The sequence below is a fragment of the Phalaenopsis equestris genome, unplaced genomic scaffold (genome assembly GCF_001263595.1).
Source record: "Phalaenopsis equestris unplaced genomic scaffold, ASM126359v1 Scaffold000258, whole genome shotgun sequence".
NCBI lineage: Eukaryota > Viridiplantae > Streptophyta > Magnoliopsida > Asparagales > Orchidaceae > Phalaenopsis > Phalaenopsis equestris.
Window position 1 is genome coordinate 324,302 of NW_018164700.1, and position 23,419 is coordinate 347,720.

At 33.3% G+C, this 23,419-nt stretch overlaps 1 protein-coding gene across 1 annotated transcript; it reads left to right on the forward strand.

Moving 5' to 3' along the window:
* Positions 1-2,406: 2,406 nt before the first annotated feature.
* On the forward strand, positions 2,407-22,701 carry LOC110024523 (aspartic proteinase nepenthesin-2-like). Its single transcript, XM_020724539.1, has 12 exons — positions 2,407-2,816; positions 2,913-3,033; positions 7,579-8,006; positions 8,112-8,268; positions 10,486-10,568; positions 10,666-10,753; positions 10,894-10,966; positions 11,533-11,748; positions 20,979-21,103; positions 21,177-21,278; positions 21,379-21,476; positions 22,258-22,701. The coding sequence occupies exons 1-12, from the start codon at positions 2,557-2,559 to the stop codon at positions 22,430-22,432; spliced, it is 1,926 nt and encodes a 641-aa protein (XP_020580198.1). The 5' UTR covers positions 2,407-2,556; the 3' UTR covers positions 22,433-22,701.
* Positions 22,702-23,419: the final 718 nt, after the last annotated feature.

Here is a 23,419-nt window from a genome sequence, read left to right on the forward strand (position 1 = left end):
TATATTTTTGCCTCTGTTTTACTCATGTCTTATTCATAAAATGATTTGCCTACTTTTTTGAGAAGATGATACAATATTATGATGTTATATTTTTGCCACTGTTTTAAATGGGTATGTAGTGAGTTTTTTGATATTTTACATGAGTAAGCCGGTTGTTTGGCTTGGCTTAATTGACTTCAAGACTGCAATATCCGCTCGATCGGATGAGTTTGGTCGATATGGGTCAGCCTGTCGATATCGCCCGACTATTAGTCCTTTACCTCTAGATGAGCCTTTTGGTGTCCTTGGAATATTGGAGATACTAGAAAGATAATATCTCATGTTGGCATTTCTGTGGTGGTTGACTCAGATATCCTTTCGTCTCGTCTTTAACTGAGTGACATGTTCTTGTATGCTTTGGTTGTCTCTGGTCTGTCTTATGTTTTAATCAGGTTTGACATTGTTGACTTGGCTTGGACAGTTTCACTTGGTTTGATAAGTAGGCCTCAAGATTTTTTATTGGCGGGCCCACCTTTATTGTACTCTTTCATTTTGGACCATTAGATTTCTTCAAGATTAGTTAGTGCTGATATATATTTTATAAAATTATCATCCTATTGTATTTTACTACCTTGATAATTTCAAGTTTTCCTCTTGGTACTTGACAAAATTATGAATGTGAAATTGATAAATAGTTATATTAGAATAATTAGTGGAGCATTTTTCTTATTCAAGGAAAGGATTGAAATGCATTTTAATAAATTGTAAATAAATAAGCCTCAAGAGTTAGTTAGAACAAAGCATTGATAAAGGATAATATTGATAGAAATCATTCAAAATAAATTATGAATGTTACACTCAATTTCCTAAATAACACTATAAGAATACATAAAAATGAGGATTTTCAATGTTAAACTCAATGTTTGGGATGTCCTAATGTTGATAATGGTAGCCAACGGTTGAATTTTACATTTGATGTGTTATTCGTATGGTAAGCCAAGGGCACATGGTACTTTCTCCCCATATAATATCCATTTAATATACTTTGATTTCTTCTCATTCCCTTCTTCAAGCCTAAGATAACACTTCATTGATTAAAAGATTGCCCTTGATAAAAATAAATAAATAAATAAGAGATTTTAAAACTTTGTCACTAGATTAAATTAATTAGATCGCATAATATTCAGTAGCTATAGAATATCAAAGCGGTAAAAAAATTTTTAGGGTTAGGACTATCAAAAGAAGTTCGTTGTTCGTGAACATTTACGTATTTGGATCTTTAGGTAGCTTATATTCGATTGTTTTGTTAAGTAAGGGTGTTGAACTCGAATGATTTTTTGTGCTCGATTTATAAATGCTGAACACGAACTATGATTTGCTTGTTCATTCTTGATCGGGTCATTTTGACCCGAAATAATAAAATGATAATTTTTGTTTATATATTTTTTATATTAAATTTTTATGTTGTATTAAAAAAAAATACACATAAGAGATCGGGATGGTATAAACATTTAAAAAAATACTCATTTTGGTGGGGCATTTACACAAATACTAGTGAATTCCTATCCATTTTTCATTTACTGCTTGGTCCCACATCTTTATGAGAGGTTTTCTTACAACTTGAAAGGTGTTTATAAGCAGGAAAATCTTTCATTAGAGCACTATAATGGTGTGGCCTCTTTGAAAGTTCTAGTTATCGAGCTCTAATTCGAGTTGAACATGAGCTTAATTCGAACATTCAAGCTTGAATTTAGATGAACATAAATAGACTATTCACGAGTTATTTTAAACACGAGCCACGAACAAAAAGAAAAAAAGCCAAAAATCAACAAACCTTGACTTGGGCTCTCTTAAGCCGCCCTTATTGAGGGCATTGAATTTGGAGATAATTAGTTAATATTAAAACTGTGAACTATTTCAAATGATATATACCATGGACATATCAACCAGGCAAATAAATTAATCTAATCAGTTAGTAAGCTTAAACCTATAATAATAATAGATATAATTTTTTTTAAAATTTTTTATTTCGTAAGAAAAAAATAGTCAGTATTTTGGACTAATAAGTCCTGGATAAATTTGCAAAATTTATTAAGTTATGAAATTATATTTAGGAAGATTTAGGTACATACCACTCAATTCCTATATATTTAGATATCTAACACATAAACTTCAAACATGAAAAAATATATTTCACATTTTAAAAGCCAAAATAATAAAATATTTTATTTGATATGAAAGGCTTGGGTGTCATAAATATAAAAGGAATGATTTGGGTGTTAGAAATGTAAATACATATAATTTGGTTCTATATATGCATATGTCCCTTAAATTTATCTTTAAATTAAATTTATATTTTAATTATCGAATAAGATTTGGCTATAAATAGAGTGTTGCGTCGTTTCCTCGCGAGTCTAGCTTACATTTTTCTGACTTGGTGGTCTGCCGGGCCGGCTCCTTCCTGCAGCGGCAAGATCGAAGCTTCTTAACCGAAGGAGGTCTGTGCTCTCCAAGGCACAGCGACACCGGAGCGGAGATTACGGGTCCTCTCGCTTTCTTTCTCCTCCGGCGGCGAACATGGATGGCTTCTCTCTCTTCATCTTCTCCATCCTTCTATTCGGAGCTTGTGAGATGGTTAAGTGCTCCGAAATACCACCGTGGGCTTTCAGAGGAGGGAGCTCCTCGGCGCCTATTGTGCTGCCACTCGCTCTCTCCTCCTCCAATCACACGCTCCGATCTGCCGAGGAGAGCCACCTACGAAGGCGGGGGCTTCGAGACGGAGACCGCTCGACCCACAATGCCCGTATGCCGCTCTTCGATGATCTACTCACCAACGGGTATATATTTTCCTGGTTTCTTTATCTGGATCCGGCGAAGAGGCTTTTGCTTCTGCGTTTGTGGTTTGTTCTAATGTTTTGCTGATTTGTATTTAGGTATTATACCACTCGGCTCTACATTGGGACACCACCACAGGAGTTCGCGCTGATTGTGGATTCAGGGAGTACGGTCACTTACGTTCCGTGCTCTACATGCGTGCAGTGCGGAAATCACCAGGTAATGCTCAATTTTTTTTGTTTTAAATTCACTTCATTTGTGGTTTTTTATTTTTATTTTTTATGATTAGACAAGGGCGGCCTTATTTTACTAAGCAAACGTATTCCTTATATCTTTGCCCAAGATCCTATAGTTTATATCTCAGAGCCCTCAGAACTTTAAATTTATTATAGAATAGTTTTTTGTGTTCTACAGTTGTTGTATTGCCATTAATGAGTTCCTTTTTGAAACTAACACTGAATACTGAGGTTCTTTCATATCTGTTTTTATTTCCTAGTTTAGTTTTGTGTACCGTCCTGGCGTTTGCAGAACGTGAATTAGCTTGGGGAGAGAAATAATGGATGTTTGCTATCAAATAATTTTATTTCTTATAAAAAAATATTCATGCTTTTGATAATTTCGTAAGCTGGAGTTACAAAAAAATAAATAAATAAATAATAAGAAATTAATAAGGAATTACTTTGACCAATTTGAACTCAGGTTATTTTGGCTTGTGGCAAAATCAATGAATGTTAAAAAAAAAAAAAAAAAAAAAAACTAATGCCGATGTAGCCAACCTTAAGCGAGAGTGCTCTCCTGTGAACATGATTAGTAATTAATTATGAGGTCTTGCCCTCATAAGAAGTTTAGACCCTAGATTTAAATATACTCTGATAAAACTATCAAATAAAGTTTGATTAAATCAAATTTAATTTATCTCATGAAGAGCGTACTCCTAATATAAAAATTAGGATTTATTATTTTATTCAAGAACAAATTTCTAGCAACTTCACTAGTGAATACTTCTCTCTCCATCTATGGATAATTAACTTGAGGCTCTAAGTGCCTACACTCAATAAAATTTCAAATTTAGTTCTGGTTAAATTCTTAATATTGATGATCGTCATATGATTCCATTTGCTCAATGTGCATTCATATTGATATTGAGCTTACCTATTGTCACAATAGTCTATGGTCTAATACCTTCTGTTAACCCTAACTTTTGTTAGTTTCATAATAGGTACTATGAACATTTCTTTAGACATGGCATCGACAAATAACTTTATGATCGTCAAGTTTGGGGAATGATCAATGGTATAGTTCCTCTAAGCCACCATCAATCTTGGTCCTGCTAGATCTACTCTCCAATTTGGGAAAATTTCAAATATCGTGAGGTTCATCAATGTCAATCAAACAATTGAACTTGTATTGGTCATGAGGGCCACTACTAAATGATCCATTGTGCTAATGGCACGGGCTCATCTCCTTACTAAGGGGAGAGAGAGCTAATGTGGTTATCCCTAATCAGGAGGCATCAATTCGTTTAGACTCTCAAGATTGTTTCTACTATTGTGTTTCCCAAGTAGGTTTATTTTTTCCGGACTTCCAAAAGCCCTGATTGCTAAAAGAAAGGCTTTATGGGACTTATGTTCAATCCACTATTATTAACCATAACTATCAATCCCATGATTGATACGACCAGACTCATGTGACTATTTATTTCTCCTTTGAGGCATAATGTTGAAGCTTGTTCGTCTACTATTAAAATGTCAAATAGGGCTAGAAGAAAAGCTAATATTTGCTTTCGGGCGAAAAATTTAAATTTGGCCTATTAACAATAGAGGAGTTGTCTTAGATGGGACAATATTCCTCCAACAAATTTTTTTGAGTCGTTGCATTTGGTGAAGAGAAATGGTTCAAGGCGGGGAGATAAAAAAGTCTTTCTAGGATGCTCCTTTACAATCGACTCAAGGAGCTCTCTGAAGGAAAGAAAATTAATCTCCTCCCATATGTATAAAGTATTAAAGGTTGTAAAAAATATGGGTCTTGAATGAAGTAGACCGAAGAAACTAGTGGTTGAAGCCACTAACCTGACCATGATTCATTCCTAGGGGAACAAGACTTCAACAAAAATGCTTAGTGAGGATCGTAGTTTTCATTATCATGACTCAAAAAAACTTTACCTCGTAAAACATTTGAATCATAAGAAGAAGTTTCTAGGTAAACATTAGAGCAACATTTATTGGTAAAATGCATTAAAATATACCGGAGATATGACTATAGAATTTTCTGACAATCTTACCAAACGCCAAGGTCTCATGAAACACGTTTTTGTTTACATGGCTAACATTGGGGTTTGTCATTTGGTTCATATATTTTTAGATCTATTGGTTGAAGATCTCGACAAATTTAGGCTTCAAAGGATCCCAGATTTTCAAGGTCATCTAAATACTTTCATGAGGTCGAGCATGACAATTAACTATCATGTGATGATCATTTTGTAGCAGAAGGTCCCCATGTGTTACTGGACAACAATAGCCAAGAAAAGGCTAATGCTTTTAAGGAATCTGCTAACTCCATAATTCATGGGAATGGTAGTCCAATTATGAAGAAGGTTGTGGATTGGTTACATAATGAAATATTCTAGGGGGAAGAAAATTCTTCCCATAATGATGATTGCTATGAAAATGCTAATGATAAATAAGACATTAATCACATGATGATCAACATTGTGTGCATGTTTGACCATACACCCAATCAACTTCTTTAATGGTTTGCGCCAATTCAAAAGATAGCATGTGGTCTTGAATTCATAGGTTGAAGGGCAGTCCTAAGATAATTAAATTCAAGGGTTTGAAAAATCACCTTCTAAGCCAAAGTGATTTTTGTTGTTGTAATAAGATTATAACGACATAATTAGATGTTTGACTTGATGAATTGAGCGGCTTGATGAAAGAGATATATGGTTAGCTCGGCATAATAATAGATGCTAGATGTCAACAAATATTTAATTTGTTGGGAAATTACTCAGTCTCTATCAATCTTACATATGAAACCAGGGTTTTAAAAATTGAAACAAAACAACCAGATGTATTGATTTGACTGTGAATCGGTCATAAGGTCGGTTTGATTTGTCTTAAAACATATTTTCACAACAAACTAGCAAAAACTAATCTGAACTACCAATTCGACCAAAGAATTGGAAAATCAATCACAATTATATTGAACTAGTCGGTCCAAGCATTACCTTTTTAATTAACTTCCATCTTAATCCAATGGAAAAAAAAATTCCTTTAAAAAATAATTAAGTTATATTAAGGTGTAACCATCAATAAAAAACCTCAAACCTCACAAACATAAGCCTAGTCCGGCTAATTTATATCATGCCCATGCCCACCAACCCTATGTCTTATGAGCTCATGCTGATAAGCTGTTCTTTTTTTCACATAAACCGTGCAATACTAATTATTTCTTGTGACATGAGATTAAAAAAAAAAGGGAGTATGCTGATATTAGAATCGAGTTGCGGGAATGAGGAGTTGGACTATTAGTTTTGAGAAGATTGATGGGTTGTGGGAATATAGTAATAACTTTTTTATTTTTAATTTTTTTAATATTAATAAGTTTATATTCTTATTTTAATAATTATTATAATATATATATATGTATATATATATGTATATATATATATATATATATATTTATAATGGTCATACAATTATATCTTAACAAGCTTTATATCAAACATATTTACAATTATTGAAGATAAAATGTAGCAATTGATATTATTTTAACTATGATTTTAGACAAGTTTTACATTACTATTATAAGATTAAGAATTATATTTTTGTATTCCATAGGAGGTATAATTCACCTCGGCCAGATTTTGTACAGAAAGGACTTGAATTCATACAGTTTACAAGGCCTCACGTCAGAATGCTTTTATTTCTCTCCTACATATGATGGGAAGGTTTCTTGAAATTACCATATGTTACTATTTGCGAAGTAGTGGATTGCTGTCCCAGTATATTGTATTTCTATTACCGAATTGTACTACGCCAATAGTCTAACTACTATTTTGCTCTTTGCATATTAATTACAGCAGCACACTTTCTGTTTGTAATTGCTGAATTTTCGTATAAATCCCTCAACCTCTTGGGTGTGAAAAAGATTAATTTTAATTAACTAATTTTTTTTCTCCTCTCCCTTCCTACATTTCAACAAAGGCATTTAAGGAATTTGGCATCATGCCATATTGCATAATCCATTAGTCATGAGTTCAACTCACGTGAAAGTATTGGCAGGCAACTTATAATTCAAAATAACAAATTTGAATATGTTTAATATATAAATAGGGGATATATAGAATTCAAACTATGTGATAAGATAATGGCCTGTCTAAACCTGAAAATGTTTTATGGTAGGACTTCTTAAAATATTAGCTGTAGAAATTTCCCCCTTTTTGGGGTCTTCTGATTTTATCATCTTTAAAAGATCAGAATTTTTCTTTCTGGGTTGCGATCGAGTAATACACAATGTATAGTATTTACTGCTTCTTTTATTGTCAAATAGATTTTTTTTGGCTTCTGATTTGGAGTCCTTGATGATAGCGCTCTGTTTTTAAAAGATGTTGCCTTCTGATTTCACTGTTTCTTTTATTCACTGTGGCCTGTTTTATTTTATTTTTTTTTTTGTATATGTTGGTTTTGGTCAATTTCACTATATTTAGGCATTTAAAAATTTTTAAATGGATTTATTCAATACCTTGTTTTGATTTTTATCCAGGACCCGAGGTTTCGGCCAGAGCATTCAAGCACATATGAGCCAGTCAAATGCAATATTGATTGCACTTGTGATAAAAAGAAAATGCAGTGTACTTATGAAAGACAGTATGCTGAAATGAGTTCCAGCAGTGGGCTGCTTGCTCAAGAAATCATATCATTTGGCAAAGAAAGTGAGCTTTTGCCACAACGAGCCATTTTTGGATGTGAAAATTCTGAATCTGGTGATTTGTTCAATCAGAATGCTGATGGTATTATGGGATTAGGGCGTGGTCAGTTAAGTATCATTGATCAACTTGTTAAAAAGGGTGCAATTAGTGACTCATTTTCGTTATGTTATGGTGGTATGGATGTTGGGGGTGGCGCAATGGTTCTTGGTGGAATACCTCCTCCTCCCGGCATGGTATTCTCCCATTCAGATCCTGCTCGCAGGTACGTAAAGTCAGTTATTTCTAAGAAGAAAACAGTATAAATACTTACTTTGTAGATACAATTGATACGTCTCCCACATTTACTCTAGTTTCGGGATGGCAACAGCCCCTATTACAATATTGAGCTCAAGGAAATACATGTGGGTGGGGAGTCTTTGCGCTTAAATCCTAGGGTCTTTGATAGCAAGCATGGTACTGTCTTGGACAGCGGGACAACATATGCATACCTACCACAGGAAGCCTTCAGAGCCTTCAAGGATGTGGTAAGTTCTGTGTTTTACATGAACATATCTCCACGTGATATTGTCCATAGATTTAAACTTTAAATACTAACGGTACATTCTTTTTGAATTTAAGTAGTTTTGGACATGGGCTATTTAGCAATCATATTTCTCCGGTTTCGATACAATTGTGCAGAGATAGAAATTTTTTTCTCAGATTTTAACAGATTATTGAGAATTTTTTCTTGGAATAAGCAGCTGTTTGACACTTTTTTCCTTGGCGAAGAAGGATTTGCTAGTGATGCTTGCATCCTCTGCTACAATGCATGCTATTGCTATTTAGGCGAGTAATGTGAGCGGGATGCATGTGGAACATTAGTAAGCGATAGCAATCCCAGATTTTAGAGCCCCCCAAATGATGCCTAATATGTAGAACTGCAAATGATGAGCATCTGTCTGCACGTACTTAATTCGGCTTGAATTTAATTGGAGCTTTAAAGTTGTTGTTTGAACTCGAGCTTATTTAAAAATATGATATTCAAGCTCAGTTCATCTTGAGCTTGATTTTACCGAGCTTTAAATTGAGTTTCATGTTTAACACTAATGAGCCGACTTTGTTAAACAAATCAATTAACAATGACTTCAATTTAGAAACTTTCTTAACAAATCAAGATAATATAGAATTTTATTAAATATAACAGGAGAGTCCTAATATTTTCATTTTTTAAGATTTTTTTATTTAAAAATCTCTTAAACATAACTTGAAATACAGCCCCAACACGCAAACCGAACAATCTGCTTTCCTATGTGGGCAATGAGCTCATTCAGCAGAGCTACCTCCTTACATTTAAACACTAGCAATAACAATTCTCTCAGTGATGTGGGACAACACACACATAATAGAAAATCTGAAATAATTTGTTATTAGTTTTTGGTTAGTTGTTGGAGGTTCCGCTCAAGCTCTCTCCACTGGAATTTATTTTTATTTTTTAAATTTGGTGCTGTTAATTGATAGTTTTTAGCTAATAATATAAAAAATTTAAAAAATTTTGAAATAGATTTTAATTATACTTTTTTTAGATTAAACTAATCAGTCAATTTTTTTAGAGTGGGCAAAATTTTAAGCATTAAATAATATATTAACTAAATATTAATAAGAAATAATAATAATGAATAAAAATATTTATATACTTAGTGATTCTAGAAAAAAACACAAATAACTAGTAAGATATTATTATCAAAATTTTGAAAGGGAAATTTGAATACGTAAGAATGTGAATTGTGAGTTTTTTAATATATATATATATATATATATAAGTGGTTAAGTTGGGTATTTTTTGTTGAAGGATTGGGCAATGTCATAATTGAGGGTGGGGAAAACTTCTAAAACATAATATTTTTTATAAAGTAATAAAAAAGTAATAAAAAATGATCCAAGAGCAAAATATTTTTGTTGTGGATCGGTCTATGGTGTTCAATAATTTGCTCTTCGATAATATTTACATTCTAGCCTTGTTCAGAATTTTCTCTGCATACATTATGCATATTCTGTCAATTCAATGAATTTCCATACAATATGTTTACAAGAAAACTATCAAAACAGTCCTTAAATTTTTAGATTGGTCCATTTTTCCATTCAATTTACAAAATTGAACAGATTTTTTCCTATAGTCGACATCATAATTTTTTGGTTAGAAATTTATCAACGAAGACTATCTGAGGATATTATATTTTGAATTGTCAATTTATTTGTTAAAGTTGATATGAATTAGTGAAATTAATGCTAAAAATTTTAAAAATGTTTCATGAAATTTTTTTCTTCACCACTTCGTGTCTAAAGAAATGGAAAAGTTTTTTGGTAGGATCAATTGATCTAGATTTAATTGGTTGAAGGATTCAATTGAATGCTTGAAGTTTGGGATTAAATGGACACGCCTAAAATATCTAAGGTTCATTTTGATGATTTACTTGTTTAGTTTCATCAGTAGATATTCTTTAGAATCTTAAGCTTTTTGTAAAGATTTTCAGTTTCTCGGCCATGGCATACATTGTAGATGGATCTTCTATCTTGGTTGCAGAAAAAAATGTAAAGTATGCATAGTATACACTGATAAGATGTGTGAAGAAAGTTATTTACACGATAATTAAAAAACTTATTATACTTCTCTGTGCAACTAGCAATTTTAGTTTTTTTCAATGGACTTAATTTTTGTTCTGATATTTGTTTAAATTTCATCTACTTTGATTTCATTTTTGCAGCTGGGGAGCAAGCTTGGTTCGCTAAAAAAAGTAGATGGTCCAGATCCAACCTACAAAGATATTTGTTTTGCTGGTGCTGGAAGGTTTTGCTATAATCCAAACCTTTAAATATTTCACATATCCTTCCCTACCCCACCCCTTCAAGAATGTCAGATTTTTATGATCGTTACTATGTTTCAGAGATCCATCGAAGTCTTTCCCAGAGGTTGATATGGTATTTGGAAATGGGAAAATGCTGAAACTTGCTCCTGAAAACTACCTTTTCCGGGTAATGTGAATTTACTTGATTCGTAATCAATATCACACGGAATTGTTTGTCATGCTATTTGCTTCCGTTGCTGTTTGATCAGCTATTTTTCTTGCTCTGATGCTCTTTTTTTTTTGTCTTTTTTATTTTGCGCTGCAAAGCATTCCAAGATTGATGGGGCATATTGCTTGGGAATATTTCAGAATGGAAACGATCCAACAACACTATTAGGGGGTACGGTTACCTGGTCTTGACTCTTTATTCAATTTGTTCCCAACATGGCTTTTTGTGCTTATATCATTTTTCTCTTTCCATTGCACTGTTTTGTTTGAGTTTTGTTGTTAAGCAGCCCTTTCAGAACAGAATTATGTTTGCTGCTTTCATATTGCTACTGCTTGTGTTTTCTTTGTTTTGAGGAGTTTCTAAGGGCAAACATCATTAATGGGGCATTTAAATGCATAGCACACAATTTTTATGTATTTGCATATCTCGCACTCAAACTTTCATATTTACGCACATAGTATTCAAATTTTTAATACCACATAAAAAATAACTCTATCATCCCTTTTTAAAAGTGAAATCCACCTTTTCATGCATAGGTTTAAGACACCAAAGTGTTATGTATGTAAATATAAAAGTTTAGGTGTGTGGTATGTAAATTCATAAGAATTGTGTGCTACGTATGTAAATTTCCCTTTGATTTATGTATTGCCAATGCCATGAAGCCTGTGGCTCCGTTGTTCTTCAGAGCTGCCCCAGCTAATGTTGCATACTTTAATTTGTCATGTTTGTACTGGCAGGAATTATTGTCCGCAATACTCTTGTAACATATGATCGCCATAACCGAAGGATTGGATTTTGGAAGACCAACTGTTCTGATCTGTGGGATAGATTGAATATTGACAAAAAAGAAACAGAAAAACAGAAACCACCACCAGCACCTACGTCTAAAAACTTAACAATAGAACTTGCACCTGCTTTATCTCCTAGTGAATCAAAAGACAATTTTCTGCCAGGTAAATGACTCCTAGATAAGCCAAGCGGCATCTGATATATATATATATATTTTTTTTGTTATTCATCAAGAAGATTCATGGTTTCTATCTCTTTTAGTTGCATGTGTATGGTTATATTTTTGTTCCCTGTTTTTGTTCATCTAACTTTTACTGTGATCACTCTATTATATTATGAAGTGAATTTTATTAGTGCTACGATGTTCACGATGTTTTTACATCGTTTCTCTGAAATTATTTGTGAGACAGAACTTGATAATAGTGAAAAGTAGACAAGATTGGGTTCCGACATCAGCTGTAATTGATGCACTGCAATTTAAGTCCGATCGTGATGAAAAGTAAGCAAAGGCGGGTTGTGATGTTGCACATAAGTACCGTGTTTCAAGTTAACTTGATTGTGTGAAAATAGACCAATTGACTAGGTCTAAATCTAAGTTTAAACCTGTCAGCTGGAATTTGAGACCTTAGAACAAAAAGACAATAGAATTGGTTGACCTATGATAAAAGAATTATGCATATTGCTTATTTATTAGAAACTAAATGAAAAGGAGAGAACTAAAAGAATATTGGGAGAGATTGTAGGTTATTATATGCTAGAAATGTTAAAAATAGGAATAAAGTTAGGCTAATAATATATAAAGAGTTAAAATATTAAATTGTTGAGGTTGATAATAAAGTTGACAAGATAATTATCAACAAAGAAATTATGAATTAGTTTCGTAATTATGCACCACAAGCTGAATTAGAAGATAGTTTATAAGATCAATTTTGGGAAGAGATAGATTAATTACTGCGTAATGAGTATTATTAAAGGCGATTTAAATTTGCATAAAGGTTCAAGTGAGATGGGCGATGAGAGGATACATGGTGGTTATGCTTAAAGAGATAGACATGCAACGAAAGCTATAATTGATTTTGTAGTAGCATATAATCTTACATGATGTACATCTACTTGTAATAAATGAGAAGAATGTTTGATTTCTCACAAATTTTGAGTGACCAAATCACAAGTAGATTTCTTCGACTCTTATTTAGAAATTCTTCTCGCGAAAATTGAAAGGTGAGCTTAGGAGAAAGTTTAACTGTACAAAATATAATAATAATTATGGATATATATCTTAAGAATATAAAGAATACAAGCAAAGTCATTGTGGTCGTGAGGTAAGGTGTTGGAGTTTGAAATGTGTGAAATTATTGATCTTTCAGAATAAGTTGCTAAGAGAGTCAAATTGAAATTATTTAGTTGAGCCAAACCTAATGTGGGAAATGATGGCCCATTTTTTTAGTGTAGTGTAGAATTTTTAGGAGAGTCTAGAATTAAATCATATGTCAATATGGATACTTGGTAATAGAGTGAAATTATGAAGGCTTATTAAAGGAAAAATAGAAGATCTATTGAACTTGATAATCATAGGGAAGTTATCATAGGGAAGTTCTAAGTCTTGCAAAGATGATAGTAAAACAATAACTATTATTTTTTATATTTTATGTAATATGTTCGGCACTATGGAATGAAATAAGTGATCCGTTATTTGCATTCGAAGTAAAGATAATATGATCTTAGTTAAAGATGGCAACGATAAACAATGTGCTAGTATTTTTTTTTTGGAGAAATTAATAAACTATAAAGAAGAATTTTTCAAAAGAATATAACAAATAATATAATGAAGCAATGATTATAGATTGAGTTAATGTTAGCTCTAGAAAATAGTCTAGAAAATACTTAAAAAGTAAATGCTTTATGATGCAATGATTCTAATGCTTTATGATGCAATGATTCTCAATGATTCTTTTTTTTTTTTTGCAATGCACAAAGCTTAAAATAAAGTGGTGCTTTCAATAATTAGAGTGTTCATGGCTTGTTTATCATAGACACATATATAATATATGTATATAGTGTTCCTAATTAATGAAACTTAAATTACATTAAATATGAAATTTCAGTAAATATAATCATAGGTTTAATAGGAGTAATTTTCAACTATTCTGAAGTCAGAGAAAAAGAATCAAAGATATAAGCAATAAATTAATGAAAAATATTTAGAAATTAAGAATGCTCATGAGGTTGAATGGCTTACTAGAGAACAAGTGGCGCAGACAGCATGAAGTGAGGGAGATTGCGAAGATGAGGCATCGAGAAGTATTCTTACGAAAAACTTTTTGAGATAGAAGTAGCCATTCTCGGTAGGAAGAACCAACAAGATTCATATGAGAAAATTAGTGGACAAGCAGACGTGAAATGAAAAACCATCATGAAGCGACCAACTTCAATCAGGGAATAAAAAATTAATGAGCAGCAACTCAATAATTAGAAGAAATAGTGAGGAGAAGTAAATATTTGTTTCTAGTTATTATTACAGCTGCTGAACTGAAGCAAGCAATTTGAACCAAGATTTTTCTCTTAGCCAGAGCCAAGAGCTTAATATAAGACTTGAGATAGCAAAGTGGCAGAACAGACACACTCTGTTTTGAGCTTGCGAGGCAAATGATGTGCAAGGCCAATATTTTTCTTTTCTCTTAAAGTGTACTTTTATTAATATTGCTAGGCTTAGGGTTTCATAATGCAACTAATATTATGTGTGATATGCCTTTTTATGAAGAAAATTGGCGACTTATAGATTACATGTTGTTAGCCGTCAAATTGGAAAAGAATATTTGATATAATATAACATGTATATATATATAGTTTTGAAATGTAATTGTTTAATTTTGAAAATACGAAACTGAACCGATCTCATATAGATGATAATTTAAATAAACGAGCACAACACTATAAGTGACATACCTATCCCGAGAAATATACATATCACTTATCCGTGAGACTCGATCAAATAAACTAGAGAATTTATAACGTCCATTTTAGTCTGCGAACATTTATGTTGATTGACAAGTTCCCCTACCTAATATTAAGAATTAGATATTGTTTATATTACCTGAGTTCTTAAAGCTCTCTATAGAGGCAAGACCTTACAGTTAATTACCTCTCAAATAACTGAAGTCACTTAAGAGAACTCTCGATGATGGTCAGAGGTATCTATCTTTATAAATTCAAATTTTAGGGTTTTCAAGTTTGGACATATAAAAGTCAAGTGGGGAAAGGGACCAAATGAGATTATTTATTTCTGGAATCAAAGGAAAGAAAAATAGTGGATGTCACAGATCTGTAATGAAACATCGGTGACTTCCCAAACTATCATTTCGTTTGACTTCAATTTTGAGAAGATGTATTTAAAGTTTCATCCTGTCAGTTTTATTATTTAGGACTTATAAAGCGAGTTAAGGCTTAAATTACACAATATTGTTGTGCAAAGACATAAACGATAAAGTGAAGATTTATGTCGCGCTAGGCAGACTACCTCGAAGTCCTACGATTTATTATTTAATTCTAAGGAAAAGTTTGTTGTTGTAGATCGTCATCCTCCACTTGTTGCTTCTCCGTCTTGCTACCCACGAAGACTTGTTCCAAGCTCCAGACTGTAGCGAATCCAAGTTTGGTTTATGTTTTATATTTACAAGTATAATTATTGTTGGGTCTTAAGGGACCGGTGTACCTTCTAACATATCTTCTACTGTTCTCTATCCAAGGAGTTTAAGAAGTGCATTAAAGTAAATAATGCAATAAAAAGAACAACAAATTGCGGGAAACTTAAACAAATTGCTAGAAAGTCCGGTATAAAAAAACAGGAACGAGTAAAACAAAACACGATGCCACGTATAAAGAACCAGGAGTATGTGACTTATATGTGACATTGACAATGTTTCCAATTGTCAGGAAGATTACAGTGTAAGGTTTAAGCTTAAATCCTGGAGCATTGGATTTCACTGTAGGTTAAGTCATGACGGGAATTTCACTATTTGATTTAATTAAAAGGAAGTTATGTACCACATCTTGGTGTATCCTTATTTTTAATGTTTTAATCGACTTGTGAATTAATGTCAAGTGTCTAGTTTCGTCATTCATTTGAAAATTAAGTAGATGAACTCTCACCTAGGGTGTGCTCTTAAAGTCTAGGAAGCCTATGCTTCTAACTTGAGCTTGTAGTGATTTAATGTGTTTTGCTTTCAATTAAGTATTTTCTAATTAATCCTCAAATATCTATAAGTGTTTTTCAAATAATTAAATCAGAAATTCTCATTTTTTACTTAACCTTAATAACAAAAACAAATCAACGGAGAAGGAGGCCGACCCACTTCTAAAAAGAAATTAACAAAGCAAAGGGGCAAAACAACAAGTAAATCGGTCTAAAAGCGTTTAAATTCTTTTAAAATAATGATCAAACCAGTCACAAAAGGCGCATAAAAAAAAACCTCCAAAAATCAGTACTTAAAGTGCCCAAATCGATGTATAAAAGACCTAAAACTGTACTAAAACGAGTACACCACTCTCCCCCAAAACAGGGCCAAACCGCAGCCCAAAATCTCGCCAAAACAAGGCCAAACCACAACCCGAAACTTTGCCAAAACAGGGCCAAACCGCAACCCGAAACTTTGCCAAAACAGGGCCAAAATGCAGCCCAAAACCGTGTTTAAATCAAAACCACTGTGATTTCAAACATTCCCGGAAACAAAATCGTTCAACTACAGTCATTTCAGCCCATACATTTCAGCCCATAAAAACGGCATTTTTAAAAGCTCTAAACTGAAGCCAACTCGGCCCACCAAAACACATTTTTAAAAGTTCTAAACTGAAGCCAATTCAACCCACAAAACACATTTTTAAAAGCTCTAAATTGAAATCAATTCAGCCCGCAAAACATGTTTTTTAAATTATTCCAAATAAGTTGCCAAAATCAGTCCATGCAATTAAATTATTTGATATGTAAGAATTAAGTGGTATGGATGTAAGTGCCATTGAATGAACATCGATCAAATCACCTCCAACTCATAGTCCAAATTTTAGGCTACAGCGTAAGAGAAGATGGATGAATCCTTTGTATACTTCAAACAAACCGGCACAAATGATGTTTAAAAGCCCTCATATGAATTTAAGATTTGCATAGAATTAGAATGTATAATTTCAGATTTTCCTAAAGCTAATCCCATATAAATTTCAAGTTTCGTGTAGATAAACATACAAGAGTCAAGAGTTCAACTCTGTGAAAGAAAATCTGGAAGCTTGGACTTGGGGAAACCCGAAATCATATGCTCAAGTTTCAGGTCTTTCATACGATTCAAGGGTGTTTTTCAATAAAAATGAGAAAGCTAAAGCAAACCATTCATAAGGAGTCATTCACTTACGCCAACTACATATGAAAGTTACCTTTACCTTGCACTTGCCACATAAAAATATGAAAATAAACATTCGTATATGCGACAATGAGAAATTCTTTCACTCATGGAAACTCTGCATGAAAGTTGATTTCACTTCACACATAAAAACTATCCACCAATCGAGAAGTACCAAAACCAATTGTAGTTCCCGAACTGTACAATCGAAACATCGAACTAGTGAAGTACGTAACAATTAATGATTGTTTTCACTTTTTTGTTGCAACTATATGATTTCAGCAAGTTTCATATAAAGATTAAGGGATGCTTTCCAGCGACATTTGAACGAAATTTATGCAATGTCTCAAACAGGATTTACATCAAAATACATAAGAGAAGAAGCTCAAATATTTCACCACCAAACTTCTATGCAAATGTGACGATGAACTAAATTCCCTTACGACATTCCAACAAACACTTAGCATGTAACCTACTAATTTGACTTTTGCATGAAGGTGATAAGTCAGATTTGATACAAAACATGACATAGACAAAACAAATCAGCCAATAATCTCTATGGAGTTGATTACTTGCAAGAACAACAACAAACTTTGAATAGCTCAAGGTGAAGTGGGGCAAGAAAAACGAGCAATGAAGAAGAAGGAGAGGGCTCACCTCTTGATGTAGATCCAAAGCAAACTCAAGAAGAATACTAAGAAAAATTTTAGCAGCACTTCCCCTCTCCTTAAAATTTCAGCCAACCAGAAAACCCTCCCCAAATGGGTTTTTCATAGGCAAAGAGGGAGAGATGTTACATATACCAACTTGGAGGTGAACCGAAGCTTGAAGGCAACGGGCGGGAGTGGCGACAAAGTTGCAAAAGCATGTAGCGACAGAGTCGCAGAGGCGTGGGAGTAGGTGACGACAGAGGTAAGGCTTTTCGCAGGGCACGGGGAAGAAGCTTTAGGCAGAGTGACAGGCGTACGAGGATGGGGGAACCTCAGGCGAACCTTTGCGAGGGAGAAGAGTTCAGCTAGGGCAGCGATCGAGCCCCGCTTTCTCCCGTTTGCGAAAGGAATGTCTGTTGTGAGAGCTCTAAGGAAACTTAGATCCTTTTGAATTTCTACTCTTTCGAATGTCCCTCCTCCTCTGAGTAGCCTCCAGGTCCAGCTCAATCCTCCTAGCTCTCTCCACCAGAACAGAGTAATCATCGATTCAGGAATCAATAATTGTCTAATCACATCTCTGAGCCCAGACAATAATCGGTGACATTTTTCATTTGCATTAGGAATCAACTGAGATGCATACCTAGAGAGCATTGTGAATCTAGCTTCATACCACATAATCGAGCTATTACCCTGTATCAACCTGATAAACTTGTCCTGCATTTGCCTCTAGCGGATAGTGATACGAACTATTCTCTAAAGGTATTAACAAACTCGCCCCATTGAATCATGAGATCGGCTCTACCCCCAAATTTATTCTGCAGTTGTTCATGTCACCATCTCTTTGCTTCTTTCTTTAATGCAAATGTGGCCGGTGTAACTATTCTTTTTAGAGGACAAGACAATCTATCTAGGATCTCCATTCTCAGCAGTCAGTTTTCAACATCTACTAGATCTCTTCAAGAAAAGAGAGGTGGTCTCATATCTTGAAATAATTTCAGGTAGTTATCCACTGACCTCCTCTATTGGAACTGGTATGAGTTTGAGAGTTCTTAATTAACTGCATTATTGCAATCATCATCTCGGTAAATGCATCTGTATTCACAATAATCTATAGGGGTGGATCAATTTTTACAATATCATCTCTAGCTTCGTCCTTTTTATTTTCCATATTTTTGAAATAACATTAAAATATTATAATTAGGTACAATCCAATTTTTTATCAATATTACTTATGAATTAAAGTAATCATCTTAATGGCTCTTCTAAATCATGATCTAACCTAATTGCTCTGATACCACTATTGTCATGACACGACCTGGTGCTTAGAATTAATTAAGGTGAAAACTGCAGTTGAACGGTATTAACATTTTATTTTATTTTCCACAAAATATTTAAGAATCTTTCAATATATAAAAGAACCACTAATCAACAAAATGCAATAAAATTTAAGCTACGTTTGAGAGAGCTTTGATGTTCGGCGAAGCTCATTTAAACATGGTGTTGCGGACTGGAGGGAGGGAATTCTTCTTACAACGACGAAAAAATACTGTTTTAGCGGACTAGTGTCAGCCAACACTCACGAAATATTATTTCACCGAACATCATATCGTCGCTTACCGGATTTTCCTCCAACACGATGGAACTAGGACACTGCTCCAAATGAAGTCTTAAACATCCAGAAATATCAACATAATTTGAAGACCACACCTCAAACCAATACTAAACAGTAAATGAAGAAAATAATAAACAAAAAACTATTAACATATCATAACTAGTACCTATCAGCTGTAATTCTTCTCCTGTAAATCAAGTATTTCCTACCAGATATATCAACCTAAATTTTTTTTTCTTCTGAAGGAAAACATTAATTGCAACCGTAAGTATGATTTATTGAGTAATTATAATCAAATATACATTAAATTCTTTTGTTATGCTATGCATGAATGACAAAAAAAAAAGCATTCCTTTTTCTTAAAACTTTAAATTTATCTATTCCCATTTCACTTTAAGTAATTATCATTTTTAATCTTTTTAAAAGTCATAACAGGGTGTTGTCATACTTGAAGGTATCCTCAAAATATAACCGAAAGTATCCTAAAAAATGTGTTTGAAAACACCGTAAAATTGTACCCGGTGAGATTGGGAATACTTGAGTTTGAAAAGAGAGTTTTCTTATTTCTTATTTATTTATAGCTTGAATTCTTAATAGTGGATGAATTCCTCTTTCTATTGGTATACTGAACTACACAAATATTAATTATTTGGTGTACTTTCCTTGTTATTTACTTACTGAGTTAATCAAATACGATCCTAATGTTTTATTTTTTTGCATAAACAAGTGCTTTTTTATAGTAGCTGATATTAGACAAATCCTCCTTATCTTAGCAAGAATCGGAGAACAAATTCATGTGGTCTCTCTCTCACATTATCGTTGAGGTTGACGATGGCTCGCAATTCTGTTTTCTTATTTCAATTCAGCCTAATAAACCAACAAGCACGTGGATGGTAAGGGTTGTTCAATTATTTGAAATGTAGAAATGGTCCCATTTAGCAGAAAGAAGTGTCGGTGGCGTAGCTTACCAAAAACATAAGACAACTATGCATTGCACTTTATACCTTGAGAATAGTTTCTTGCTCCACACAATCACGCGTGGTGCTTTCTGATGTTGTCTTTAAAGAAAATGGTTCTTACACTTTTCAGTTTGCTCTGATATTAGTTGAGAGAGAGAAAGAAAGAGACCTTAACTAGGGAGATGTAGATATAGGAAGTTAAAGGAAAGAAATGTGAGAATAGCAAATGTTAAAATATTCTTAGAAAAGTACATCTAGAACCATTCAAAATTGGCATCTTCATAAAGAAAGGCATCTGATTTTTAATATATTTTGCAAACTTATAAATAATTAATTAAATATATATGAAATTAATACAATCTTTGATGTAATCATATTTTAATTATGAATTATTTATTTATAACTATGAAACTGTAAAAGTTTCCTTTAGATGCTGAAGAGTATGAAAGTTTGCCCGGTATTATAAGACAAATATAAACTACATGCACATCATACGGGTTGTCTGGCTCATTTTGAATAAAACAAACATGTTGGAAAACTATAGGAGAATATAATGGGGTGTAAATCTATGGACCCAATGAACATCTTGGTTGATTTTCCGTTACTAGATTGTATTATGAAAGAAATTAATTCCGGAAGCAAATAGAATTGTTCTCTAATGCTTGAAAAGACTTAATCAAAGCTCTGAGAGTATATATTTATGATCCAATAATTTGTTCCAATGAAGTACATTTTTTTATTTTCTGCTTTTATGTGTTTGTGTCTCTTCTCATAGTTCCCTCTCAGGTCAAATCCAAATTGGAATCATAACCTTCGATATGTACTTAAATCTGACATACTCGGCCCTACAACCTCATTGGAAGGAACTTGAAGAGCTCATTGCTCATGACCTAGATGTTATGTCATATCAGGTAAAATCCTATCTGAGTTATTATGTTAAATTCCTTGTATGTTTTTGTACTGCTACAATGTTTATTCTTACAGGTTCATTTAATGAAGCTCACAATCAAAGGGAATGGCACTCTCATAAAATTGGCTATATTTCCGGCTGACACTTCAGATTTTATTTCTAATACAACTGCTATGGTACATTCATCCCCAAGCAACTCAAGTGCATTGTGGATCTGTATCTCTCTGCCTTCTAGTTTTTTTTTTCAGAACTTGAAAGCAAATTTATGGTATCCAGGGTATAATTGCTCGCTTAACGGAACACCGGTTTCGTCTTCCTGAAACTTTTGGAAGCTATGAAGTAGTTCATTGGAATTTTGAGCCTCCATCAAGAAGGTATTTTAGCTTTTTAATATTATTGTTTGAGTCATATCTATGGCTTTGATAAAAAGTAGTTTCCGAAAGAATCTTGAAACTCTGTTCTTAGATTTGGAGAGAAGTGTCAAAATGGTCGCCTGTTTTTTTTGCAGGGGGTCATTTTAGTCTCAGAGTTCACAAAAATATCAATTTAGTCTCCAAACTCTTTTAATAAGGGCTAAAATAGTCCTTCCTTAGGTCTATTTCAACTCATATTAAAAGAGTATGGGGACTAATTTGACACTATAGATTAAGACTAAAATGATGACATGTAAATAGTGAGGGACTATTTAGGCACTTTACCCCTTGGATCCGGTTGCCCCATCCGTCATAGAAAGCAACATTTTTGTCTTTTCTTAACGGTGGCTATGTTTTTCTTTATATTTCTCTTCCTCTCAATCATCTCCATTAGCGAGTTTAAGCTTTATTTCAACACTTATCCACCAAACAAAGTGGACTATGGGTATGTTTGGGGCAGCTTGTGCTTATCCAGATAAGTCGCTTATCTGGAAACGGGGACCGCGAGGTTTGGCTTTCATTTCGCGTTTAGTGTAAAAAATCAACTGCGTTTTCAGATGAACTGCTCAAACGCAGTTTCCAAACAGTGAGGCGTCGTTTTGAAAAGCCGCCGCAATGGATAAGCTGCCCCAAATTTTGGTGGATGAGCATAATACATCATTTTCTTTATAGTTATTTATTTGATTGCGAGAACCATAATGAATGAAGTGAGAGCTATTGAAGTTTGGCATATCAATAACAGGTCATGGCGGCAACGACATTTATGGGCGGTGGGTTTGGGTATTTCAGTTGTTGTGATGCTCAGTTTCACAACCTTCTTAATTTGGTATTTGTGGAGGCATAAATCTGCTGCGTTGCAAGCTGCATACAGGCCTGTGGATGCTGCTGTTCCTGAACAGGAAATGCAGCCATTGTAAATTGAAGCCGCTTTGCTTTGTCTTGTCAGGTATAATCATTAGTAAAGTGCCAAAATAATCTGCTGAAATACTTAACCGATGGGTCATTTTAGTCGGTCTATAGAAGTGTCAGGTTTGTCTCTAGATTTTTTAATATGAGTTAAAATAGTCTCAGGGAAGACTATTTTAACTTTCATTAAGAAAATATGGGGACTAAATTAATAGCTTTTATAAATTTTGAGACTAAAGTAAACCCCTTTAAAGTTTACCATTTTGATAATTTGTCATTATATTCATCCGAAAATCCACATTTATGACTGCAAAGATCATCGCAAGTCAGCGAGGGCTCACTAGGCATGCTTTTACGTAAATACCAATATGAAAAAAAATAAAAAAAGTATTTACATATGATTAGCTGATGTTTATAGAAAGAATTGTGACAGGCTGATGTATTTCAATCACATTAAATGAAGGTCTTTTACATACTGGTGTTTGGCTATGAAAATATTGAAAAATAACAAATAATAGAAGTACAGCTGGTTGTAATTTTGTGATGATTTGGTGTAATTTTTTTTTTTTGTGAGGGTCATTTACATGTATACCAACCAATTCTTATATTTACATTTTTAGCAGCTAAACTTCGAAATTTTACATGCATGCCACAAATCCTTTAGCATCACTTTGAAAATATCACTAATATTTAGAAGTGAAATGCATCTTTTCCATACATAGCATATTACTAAATTTATTTAACATCACATTGAAAATATGAATATTTTAAAAGTGAAATACATCTTTTTCATGCATAGATTTATAACCCCAAGTGTTAGAAATGTGAATATCAAATTATAATTGTTATATATATATATATATATATATATTGTAAATTTCACCCTTTCATTGCTAATTTATTTTATGCTAAATTAATAAAGTGCACTGTGCTGCAGCGAGCCCAGAACATGGGCTCTCTGGACAGCCCACGTTTTCAGTGATCAAATGAATGCCTAC